An 11,232-nucleotide genomic window follows, 5' to 3' on the forward strand; every position below is an offset into this window, starting at 1 on the left:
TCGCTCCAGCCCTGGGGGGGCAGGTGGCCAGAGCTGCTGCCCACCCCTGGCACCTTCTGACTCGGGGATAAAGACCTAAAGTGTGGGAATAAAACGTTCTGAAAGTAGATTAAAGTGTCAGTTTAACTGTCAGTTCCTTTTTTTACTACTATTTGTAATTAATGATTTCACAAAATAATCAGACAAAATTAGAATTAGCCCCTAACACTGAGTTACACCTTTGTTTCCCTGTAAACTTGAAGCCTTACTCTCTGCTGTCCTGCTCCCATGCAGATCTTGGGAAATGTCTCTGAGTTCCAGCGAGTCGTCAGCGTGCTGCAGGAAGGGGTGGATTTTGATATTGATGTCAATGCATCTGTCTTTGAAACTAACATTCGAGGTGAGGTGGGTTTTATGTGGTGTTTATGCTGGGTTTCCTTCCTGTACAAGTCTCTGAACTGTACCCAGAGATAACACGAGGTGGTGGTCAGAGTGAATTTGTGATGCAAACACAGAGAAGAATCCCAAACAGATGTCACTTCCTTTTTGTCTTTGCACGTGGCGTTTTTGCTTCCTGCCTCAATGCAAACGGAAGTAGACGTGGCAGTTTCAGTAACCTGGTGCCAGCATTTGAGCTTTGAATAAACATCTTTTCCGCTGAAACAGTACAAAGGCTATATAGTGTCTTTTTTATGTACTGTTTTTTGAGTAGAGATTATTAATTTCTTGCTTTAGCTTCATAAAGTGAAACTTGTCTTTTTTTCTTGAAAATCACAAAGGCCTTTGGAGTCTGGTACCCAGTTGAATGCATAACTGCTTCAGTGCTATCTACATAAAAAACACTGACAGGGAACAAAACAAAATCCCAGAATTTCCTCAACTGGAAAAGCCCTTTAAGCTCCATTGAGTCCAACCACGAACCCAACACTGACAAGTCCCTGACTAACCCATGTCCCTCAGCACTATGTCTGCACGACTCTTCAATCCCTCCAGGATGTTAGTTAGGCTTTTTTTGGTTTCTCCTCTCAAATATGGCTGAGCCAATTTTTGCAGCAGAGCAATTTCCCCGTGTTTGTGCTTGTTTGTGATGGTGGACAAGCCTGTGAAAGGGCTGATACTCCCTGCCTCTGTCAGTCACACTGAAATTTTTGACTCTGACCTAGACATTTTTCTCCAAGGAATTTAGGAAGGCATGCTGTTTTACTCTACACAAACACAATATTAAGCTGTCTGGAAGAAATGAAGCAGAGTTCCTATCACAGACATTCACGTTCATTATACTGTTAGCTCTCTGATTGTCTGCAGGGCAGGTACTGTAGGGCAAGTAGGATCTGATGCTTCTAAGATAATGGAAGACAGGTATCTGCTACCCATTGCAAACAGGCAGGAAGAAGCAAACCACTCTTGGGGCATATTGAATTAGGCTGTTACAGATGAACCATCTCCTTGTTCTTCTCCATAAACACAGCCTCTGCATCATGATAAATACAAATAAATAGAACTGGATTGAGAATTCATTCCTCCTCATGTTCTCTAATGAGATTCTTACTGTCCACCTTCCAGTGGTAGGTGGTCTCCTCTCTGCTCACTTGCTGTCGAAGAAGGCTGGCGTTGAAGTAGAAGTGGGCTGGCCATGCTCTGGACCTCTCCTGAGGATGGCAGAGGAAGCAGCTCGCAAACTCCTCCCGGGTGAGAACTCATCTGCTTTGTGTCACTGTCCTCTAGTTCCTGAGATGTGTTTGATGAAGATGACACTGCGTGATGTGTAAACTCATAAACCAGTCCTGCCTTCCCTGAGCTCAAAGCAAGTTTAGCTTGTGGGGAAAACATTGTGAAGAGCAGGATACCAGTAGCATATAGGCATGCCAAGTGTTGTATGTGTTGAACACATCAGTTTGTTTGTTGCTTGTTGAGGGGAAATATATTTCATATAAATAACAAATCAAGCCTGTGAAACAGCAGCTTGTAAAGACAAGAAGATGCATCCATATCTACCCCTTTATGGGCTGCTGCTGGGACGTGTGCCCTGATAACATGGCAGTGTTTGCTTGTGTGGTGTGTGCCCTGGGCTACCACCGAGTAATTACAAGCTCAGTGTGTGTAGTTCCATTTTATCTGCCCTGCTTGTGCTGTAAAAAAAAGTAGGGGTGCAGTTGCCTACTCTGGGCAAGGTGGATGAGATCTGCAGTACCTTCCCAGGACTGAGTGTCACTTGGGATGCCCTATCTGTCCCTCCTAGGACCACACTCATTTCATTTGCAGTTGCTCCAGTCCTGCTTCCTGCCTGTGGAGGGTGGAATGTGAGGCACCTGTTTACTTTACAACCTCTTGGACATAACAGCAAACACTCATGTGAACCCAAAATACTCTTTTCAGCTTTTCAGACCCCAACCGGGATGCCATATGGAACAGTGAACTTGTTGCATGGAGTAAACCCTGGAGAGACCCCAGTTACCTGTACTGCTGGAATTGGTACATTTATAGTGGAATTTGCCACTTTAAGCCACCTTACTGGTGACCCAGTGTTTGAGGATGTTGCCAGGAAGGCTTTGAAGGCACTGTGGAAAAATCGGTCAGATATTGGGCTGGTGAGTGAGGAATGACTTTGAATTTGTTGCTCTGCTTTTTGTATAGTTTTGTGGATGCAATTCTAAGCATAAAAAAAAAAAAAAAAGCATAAACAGAAAGGAGAGAGAACTAGATAAATAATCACAGTGCCAGTAACTGGGCTGAAGTTGCATGTTTGACATTGTTCCTGAACACCTGCAGCCTCCACATCTCCGCTTTAATGGTGCCACCCAACATTATGCCATTGTTCTGTTCCGTAACAGATGTGGCTGGGAGACAAATGCCTTCTACTGGGGATTGCAGTTTTTTGTAACAGCAGCTGTCACAGATTAAATAAAAGGTCTGTCTGATGCCTGGTGTGACAATGGCCTGCAGAAGAGAGTAGGAACGTGGCAAGTGCACCCAGATATTACCAGCCTCTACAGCTTTGGTGTTTTAGGAATATCCAGAGCTAGAAGTGTTACCTCAGTGTTCACTGTCCCCTGGTCAGTCTTTCTTCAGTTAATTTCTATTATTCAGTTAATTTAACTTTCTTCAGTTAATTTCAGTTAATTTCTGCTTTTTGAACCTATGTGAACTCCTGGTGTCGCATATATGAAGTGGAACAGATCTATTCAGACACTGTATGAAGAAGTGTTTCCTTTGTTTGCTTTGGAATCTGTTTATTTTTGGTTTATACCCCTAATCCTTGTTCAAAACTGAATAGCTGGGTCTTTTTTCATCTTTGCTAAGCAAGTCACAAATGTGTATTTTATTCTCCATCAGCTGGGTCTCTTTCTAAGCTGAAGAGTCCCACTTTTGAAGGATCTATTTAAATATTAGCATGGTAGATCTCATGCCTTTGATGTCCTTGGCCTCTATCCTCCAGCATTTACATTGGAAGCATAAAATTCCAATGTTATATATTTTCTACAGTTTGTACTTCTCTGACACTGATAAACATGTAATGGAGCAAACACTGGTTGGAATAGACATTGTGAATCTGTGAAATAGCCTAAAAAAAGGTCAGGGGTTTCCTGTGTGGGGATTTTCTTAATTATTATTTTGTAGATAAGCTTTATTTCCATTTTAACTCTGTCCTTCCTCCTCCTTTCACTTCTTCCAGGTTGGTAACCACATTGATGTGTTAACTGCCAAGTGGGTGGCCCAAGATGCTGGCATTGGGGCTGGAGTGGACTCCTACTTTGAATACCTTGTTAAAGGAGCCATTCTCCTGCAGGACAAGGAGCTGATGTCCATGTTTCTAGGTGAGCAGTTTGGTTTCTGTGTGAAGGGTCCCAGGAATTCCTCCCTGACTGCACCTGTAAAAACTTTGCATGTGGGACTGTGGAAGATAAAGAATCTAACAGGTTCATTCAAGACATCCTGAAGGTTTTGTTGTGAACAGTCTGTGATAAGAGAGAGTTACCAAAGTGAGCATCCTGAGAAGTCCTTTATTTGACATGGCTCAGGTAAAAAAGGGGCTTCTCTCATTCTTAAAAAAAATAATAATAATTCTTTTTGTTGGATTACCTACCCATCTATGTTTCTTTATAGAATATAACAAAGCTATCAAAAATTACACAAAGTTTGATGACTGGTACCTCTGGGTTCAGATGTACAAAGGAACAGTGTCCATGCCTGTTTTTCAGTCCCTGGAGGCCTACTGGCCAGGCCTACAGGTAAGAGCTGTCATACCAGTAGCATATTTTGTTCATCTGACTTGGGTCAGTCTTTAATATAAAAGTTACAAATATAACCCTAATCTGTGCTGGTTTAAAAGTTTGTTTTGATCTCTGGTAAAATCTACAGTAGTTGTGAGTCTGTGGAAGAGCAGATGTTGACTTTATCTATGGTCTATAAAAAAAGCCTCCCATTAAGCATGATGGAAGGGCAGTTTTGTGGCAGCAAACTCCACTGATAGTGGTTTCATAATCCAGATGGGAACATAAGGAAGAAGAAAATCACACCTCTTTTTCCCACCACCTCATAAATGTTTTATTTGTGTGAATGTTTTCCTGTTAAGAGGTTTGCTTTCTTATCAGTACTTATGTTTGATTTGGGACTTTGGCATTTCCACTGACACAGACTGGATGCTATGACTGACTAAAAGAAATGTTGACTGAAGAAAGCCAGCCTTCTGTTAATTAAAAATCAGAGAGATTTCATATTGTTTCAGGTGTGTGGAATGTGATCCAACAGAAAAGCAGCACCTGTCTTCTTAGTCCTACCTGTTCTTAAGGCATCATGGCTAAATATGACACCGTTCAGACCTGATGAACAACTGATTGCTGTCACCATCTCTTGTTTTGACTATAGGAGTGTTACTGCATCAGTTCCTCTGCTGTTTCTTCTTCACCCAGATGTTGCTTTGCTAATTGTTTCCTCCCTCTCAGAGCCTAATTGGGGATGTAGATAATGCCATGAGAACCTTCCTCAACTACTACACTGTCTGGAAGCAGTTTGGTGGGCTGCCTGAGTTCTACAACATTCCCCAGGGCTACACGGTGGACAAGAGAGAAGGATATCCACTCAGGCCTGGTAAGCAGAAATGAAATAGAAAGCAGCATGGAGCCCTGCTTTTGCTCTGGTGGTGTGAGCAGATGTTAGCAACACCTGCCCTCCAAAAGTTCCTCCCCAGTTTTGCTTTGACTTAGTTCCTGCCTGCATTTGACCAATGATTTCCATAGTCAAAGCTACACATTTTGCTTTCTGCCATTGGCAAAGGCAGGGCTGCCTTTTAAAGGAAGAAAACTATAGTGTTACTATATAAAGAGGGCCTGTTAATTAATTGAGTTCACAATTTGATGTGTTTAAGTGTTAGATTCTCTGATATTTTTTAAAGTCATCCAAAATGTTGATGTGGCTGCTTGTGTCCTTAAAATTAGGAAGTGACAGTGAGTATGAATAGAACCATTCGAGTTCTGTTGAGTTCCTGAAATGAACTAATTCTAGCTGTGCTAGTAGAGCTCAGTGTATAAGAGGAATTATATGTTGTCTGTAATACTGCAGTGAAATGATCTGTCTTTTTTTCTGATGGTTTTTTTTTTTTTGATTGGTTGGGTTTTTTTACAACTCCAAATTTAAAAAACAAAAACAAACAATCACACCTGATTATCAGGTCAGGAAAAGTTTTTAAGTGAGAATAATTAATTTCCTTTTGATCTGAGTGTTCAGGTGACATCCCCATTGGATACTTTTACCAAAAATACTCATCAGCAGTAACTTTCAAATGTATTGTATTTCAAATTCATCCACAAAGACATAGTAAAGTGAACACAGTGCACGTGTTGCCTATATAGACTGTTTCGATAGCGCCTGGTTTTGTGGTGTTTTACATACCCCTGTTTGAGAGGCTTACATGTTGGCTAAAAACTGTATTTTGGGGGTTGAATTTCTTGTTTGTAATCCTTTCTTAGAAGCATCTTTTCTTCCTTTAACAACTGAGTGTTAATCCTTTTCTCTCTTGTTCCCCTCCCACTCTCTAAACGTGGGAGGGGAGCGTTGCTCACTCTCACCTGAGCTGATGCAATCTCATTAGAGTGAATTTCTTTGTAGCACATCCTTAGTAAAAGCAAGTGTCTGTGCTTTGAGCCAGAGGAAATATGAGGCAAACTAGGCTGTTTAGTATTGTTAAATTAGTTCAAGGAATATCTTGTCTTCCCTGTGTATGTGGTTTGGTAATCTTTATGCTTGCAAATGTTAGTTTGTTGTTTGTTTTTGCAGAGCTGATTGAGAGTGCAATGTATCTGTACCGTGCTACGAGAGATCCTACACTCTTAGAGTTGGGAAGAGACGCAGTGGAGTCAATAGAGAAAATCAGCAAGGTGGACTGTGGATTTGCAACTGTAAGTGCTCCCAAGTGCTCTCAATTTGTAACTGTAAGTTCCACCAAGATGATGAAGGGAGTGGAGCATCTCCCTGCTGAGGAAAGGCTGAGGGAGCTGGGGCTCTTTAGCCTGGAGAAGAGGAGACTGAGGGGTGACCTCATTAATGTTTATAAATATGTTAAGGGCAAATGTCATGAGGATGGAGCCAGGCTCTTCTCAGTGATGCCCAGTGGTAGGACAAGGGGCAATGGGTGTGAGCTGGAACACAGGAGGTTCTGCTTAAATTTCAAAAAAGTGAGGGTGACAGAGCCCTGGGACAGGCTGCCCAGGGAGGGGGTGGAGTCTCCTTCTCTGGAGACATTCAAAACCCACCTGGACGCCTTCCTGTGTGATCTCATTTAAGTTCCTGCTCCGGCAGGGGGATTGGACTGGATGATCTTTTGAGGTCCCTTCCAATCCCCAACATTCTGTGATTCTGTGAACTCCTAAGTTGGCTAAATGGCTGCTAAAAATCAGCTTTTAGGAAGCGTTCTCAGGAATGATGTTTTGCCATTGAAACTTTGATCGAAACATGACTTCTTTTTCAAACCAACCTGTGGTATTTCTCTGTGAAGCCAATATCAGAACTGCTGGTCATGTTTCTTGTAGTAACTTCCCTCACAGCCTGAACAGTGGGATAAATTCTGTCTTTGGCTGTGTCACCAGAGCCCAAAACATGGGAATGCATCAGAAGCTTCTCCTGCCTCCTGTATCTTGGTAGCTGCTAGGTGTTCCAGCTCAGCAGGAGGGCTCATAGGCAGGCTTTCTGCCTGCCAGTTGTGTGATTCTGTTTTCCCACTGTGTCTTGAAAATCTGATCAAACACAAGAGAACTGCAGTGACTAATTTCTCTAAAATCACTTAATAGAAGATTTCAAACATACTGTCAAGCTCTGGTTTACCAAAAACTCCTTAGAAGTATTGGGTGTTAGGCCTTGTGAGTTGGGAAGCAGGTAAAAGCCTTATGATTTTATTGTAGTGGGCGAAATGATGGGAAGCTTACTCACTTCTCCTTCCCCAGGTAGGAAGTGCATTTCTCCTGACTGTTAGTTTCCCATTCCTTGTCACTAGATGATACTAACTGAAAACATCTGAAACCTTGTTGATGGATTTGTGTACAACTCTTTAAAATACAGGGTGAATTGGTGCCATAGTGTGCTGTTCAACTGAAATCACTTGCAAGCTGGTTTTACTTTTCCCTCTAAGTTCTTAACTTACTGAATTCAATATAACTGTAACCCACAGTATTTTTTTCTCTTGTAGATCAAAGACTTGAGAGATCACAGACTGGATAATCGCATGGAATCCTTCTTTTTGGCTGAAACAGTAAAATACTTGTACTTGCTGTTTGACCCAGACAACTTCATTCACAATGATGGATCAGTCTTTGATGTGGTGATTACACCGTATGGGGAATGTGTTTTGAATGCTGGAGGATACGTCTTCAACACTGAAGCTCATCCCATAGACCCTGCTGCACTGCACTGCTGTAGGAAGCGGAAGGAAGAGCAGTGGGAGGTGGAGGACTTGATGCGGGCATTTTACTCACTGAAGAAAAACAAGAAATTCACTTTAAAAAGAGCTTCTGACCGTGGCGAAGGGGAAAGTGCAAAAGGCCCTGAAGTTGCCTCTTCAGAGAAAGGTGGAGAGAAGAGAACCTCTAAGAAGAGCTCACACTCCCTCCTGAGTTGCCCCAGTCAATCTTTTAACTCTAAACTTGCAGTACTAGGACAGGTCTTCCTGGATAACACTTGATTCTATTTTTATTATCAGTTTAAATTATTGATTCAGACTCTGGGAATATATTTTTATAGTTTCATAATGGAAAAAGTTGTACCTCACAATGTGAATTGCATTATGAAGTGAAACAGCTTCCCATTAAATCCTGCTACTGCTGGTTCATAAAATGTGATAGGGGTGTTGGCTGCTAACGCTGTAAAGTTGCTGATCTGAAACCAGTTGGTTGCCTGAATAGCAAATGGGTGTTCAGAAAGAGAAAGAAAAGTCTGCAGGTTAGAGGTACCTCGTTTATTTAATTGTGAGTTTGTGTTGGAGCTTTCTAGACTTACACAGAGTCCACAGCTTACTTTGCTCTATAAAAATCAGCCCAAGAGTTTTCCTGTCGTAAAGGAAATAGCACAGATCACTGCCTGTGGTTTCACTTCTGAGGCTGCGGGTCTCCTCTGGGATGTGCTCTCCTCTTTGGCCTCTTTATGAATATGCAGTTTGCCCAACAGATTGATAATCAGTCAAGAAAACCTTTTGATTTTCAGGAGAAGGCTCAGATTTGTAGACCCAGCATGTCTGTCCAGCATGAAGGATGGCACGGTGGGGAGTAGAGCAGTTGCAACATAGGAAATTGCTCAGTTCCTCTATGTAGATAGAACCTGTGGGTCAGTACCACCTGCCTGAACCCGATGAGTGAGCGTAATATCATCTGCAGACTGAGGTGGAGCATGGACTAGCGAAGGTTTCATTTACTCTGCGGTGGAGCTTGCCTTCTTCTTACAGAATCTCCCATGCTTTTCCTATGAAATTGCCCCATTTCCTTCCTCTTTTAAACTTCTCTTTGGGGCCTCACTTGTGTAATTCTGCACCAGCCACCTCAGTGAGTGAAGCTGGCCTCAGGGTGGACCAGCTGAGCTGTAGGTGTAGTGTGTGTAAGGGTAGGATGGAAGGGGACTTGCTTCACACTGGAACACAACTCTCCCTTGGTGCAGGAGACAGCTGAGCAGATGTTCCAGGACACGGTTATTGGCCTCTGGGCTGCTGAACTTCATGAGGTTTGCACGGTCCCACCTCTCAGGCCTGTCCAGGTCCCTCTGGATGGCATCCTGTCCCTCCAGCCTGTCAACTGCAGCACTCATCTTGGTGTCATTATACAGGATAAACAAATCCATGTGGCCAGTGAAATATTTAAATACAAGTGGGTCAGTGTCCAGTCTTTGCTGGTGTGGGGTTGCTTTGAGAAACTCTTGGTTTTGCCTCAATCTGCACTAGTGCTATAAAGTTACATGAAATCGTTACTCCTGCCCTTCCCAATGGAAACCCTTTGGCAGTTGTGGATAAACTACAGTAAAAGAGACTTGCAGCTTTGAACAGACAGACCTATTGGAAGGACTGGTTACCTGTACTGGCCTTTCTGGTTCTCGACTTCTCCTTTTAGCAGGTGGGACAGCTGCTGTTCTGGAAATACTGCATTGATGTGACTGTTGCAGGGGAGATACTGAGAACAGAGCACCCTAAAATTGAGGCACTGTTGGACAAAGATGGAGCTCTTGGTGGCTCTTTGTTGGAACCATAAAGTTATGTTTTTCTTTTCCAGCTGTTCATATCTCACACGCTGTTCATTGTCTAATCTGTAGGACAACAAAATGCAGGCCTTCTCTGATGGCATCATTCAGTGCTTGGTCCTGATTCTCCCTCAGCATTGCTCCACACATGAAGTAGAGGAAAATGAAGGACTTGGGGGATAGGCTGCAGATTACCAACGAAGATCCCTAGTAACCATGGCATTTTGGTACCCTCACCTAAGAGGCTCCAGTAGCATGGGTAGTAGCCACAACTAGGGTAGTACTACATGGGTAGTAGTTTATCCACAACTGCCAAAGGGTTTCCATTGGGAAGGGCAGGAGTAATAATTTCATGTAACTTTATAGCACTAGTGCAGATCTTTCCTCGGCACAGTTGGAGCTGAAAGAGCTCATCTGTCCACAGCTACTGTTCTACTGTGGGTAATTAGATGGATCTTGATTAGTGCTGTGGGATGGAGGAGTCAGAATAATACAAGAAGGCCTTAATTGTAGTTTGTTTCAGTATTTGGGAGTGACTACTATCTTACTAAGACTTTCTTTTAACAAAAAGAACTGTGAAATGATTTCTTAGGTTCCTTAGAAAAGCCTTTTCTTTGAATGGAGCACTGTTATGACTTGGCCTCTCTGCGGGAGGACACAGAGTGTGCTTGAAACCGTAGTGACATGTGTGCAAGTTGTGCTATTTCATAGGCAACGTGATGAAGGACAGATGTTGGTGAATCTCTCTCTAAGGGATGGCAAGGGGAAATCATCGGTGGCTGGCTGTCCCAGTAGAGATCAGATGCCATTCCCTGTATGTACAACGTAAGAGGCTCTGCTGTTAGTGAGAACTTGATGGATTCAAAATTACTATCACAGGTCAGCTGGGAAAAAATATAAAGGTACAACTTGTGGCCTGCTGCCTATCCTCCCACGGGCCTCGCAGTGAAAGGGCATCTGTGGGCAGAGGTGGCAGGTCTGGTTTGGCATATTCCAGCTGGAGGGAGAGCTCCAGTCGAGCAGTGTGGTGAGCAGCCTTCCAGTACCTGAAGGGGCTACAAGAAAGCTGGGGAAGGACTTTTCATAAGGGCAGTTAATGACAGAACAAGGGGAAATGGGTTTAAACTGAAAGAGGGGAGGTTTAGATTAGATATTAGGAAGAAGTTCTTTAGTGTGAGGGTGGTGAGACACTGGAACAGGTTGCCCAAGGAAGCTGTGGCTGCTCCTCCCTGGAAGTGTTGAAGGCCAGGCTGGATGAGGCTTTGAGCAACCTGGTCTAGTGTAAGGTGTCCCTGCTGCTGGCAGGGGGGTTGGGACTGGATGAGCTTTAAGGTCCCTTCCAACTCAAACCAGTCTGGGATTCTGTGATTCTGCTCCGGGCTCCTCCTGCCCTCACTGGGCTCTGCTTCCTGGTTTCTTCCATTCGATTCACACATCTCCTCGGGTGCTGTGTGACGGAGCAGAGTTCTGCCTGTGTGTGCGAAGGGTTCACCCTCAGCCGGGAACAGAAGTTAACAGTCAAGTAAAAAATCACTAGTAAAGCAC

At 43.4% G+C, this 11,232-nt stretch overlaps 1 protein-coding gene across 1 annotated transcript; it reads left to right on the forward strand.

Moving 5' to 3' along the window:
- Positions 1-259: 259 nt before the first annotated feature.
- On the forward strand, positions 260-8,180 carry EDEM2 (ER degradation enhancing alpha-mannosidase like protein 2). The gene is made up of 8 exons (XM_010165618.1): positions 260-379; positions 1,543-1,668; positions 2,356-2,567; positions 3,653-3,794; positions 4,084-4,208; positions 4,923-5,067; positions 6,253-6,374; positions 7,658-8,180. Exons 1-8 carry the CDS (start codon positions 268-270, stop codon positions 8,147-8,149), a joined length of 1,476 nt encoding a protein of 491 aa, XP_010163920.1. The 5' UTR covers positions 260-267; the 3' UTR covers positions 8,150-8,180.
- The last annotated feature ends 3,052 nt before the right edge of the window (positions 8,181-11,232 follow it).

This window comes from Antrostomus carolinensis, unplaced genomic scaffold (genome assembly GCF_000700745.2).
Source record: "Antrostomus carolinensis isolate BGI_N321 unplaced genomic scaffold, ASM70074v2 scaffold33393, whole genome shotgun sequence".
NCBI classification, from domain to species: Eukaryota; Metazoa; Chordata; class Aves; order Caprimulgiformes; family Caprimulgidae; genus Antrostomus; species Antrostomus carolinensis.

What these genes read in the sequence shown, in the direction of transcription:
- EDEM2 (XM_010165618.1), top strand. Translation starts at nt 268, where the DNA reads ATGCAGATCTTGGGAAATGTCTCTGAGTTCCAGCGAGTCGTCAGCGTG. An exon ending in AGCTCGCAAACTCCTCCCGG is followed by an intron (nt 1,669 to 2,355) that starts GTGAGAACTCAT and finishes TACTCTTTTCAG; the next exon opens with CTTTTCAGACCCCAACCGGG. An exon ending in GCTGATGTCCATGTTTCTAG is followed by an intron (nt 3,795 to 4,083) that starts GTGAGCAGTTTG and finishes GTTTCTTTATAG; the next exon opens with AATATAACAAAGCTATCAAA.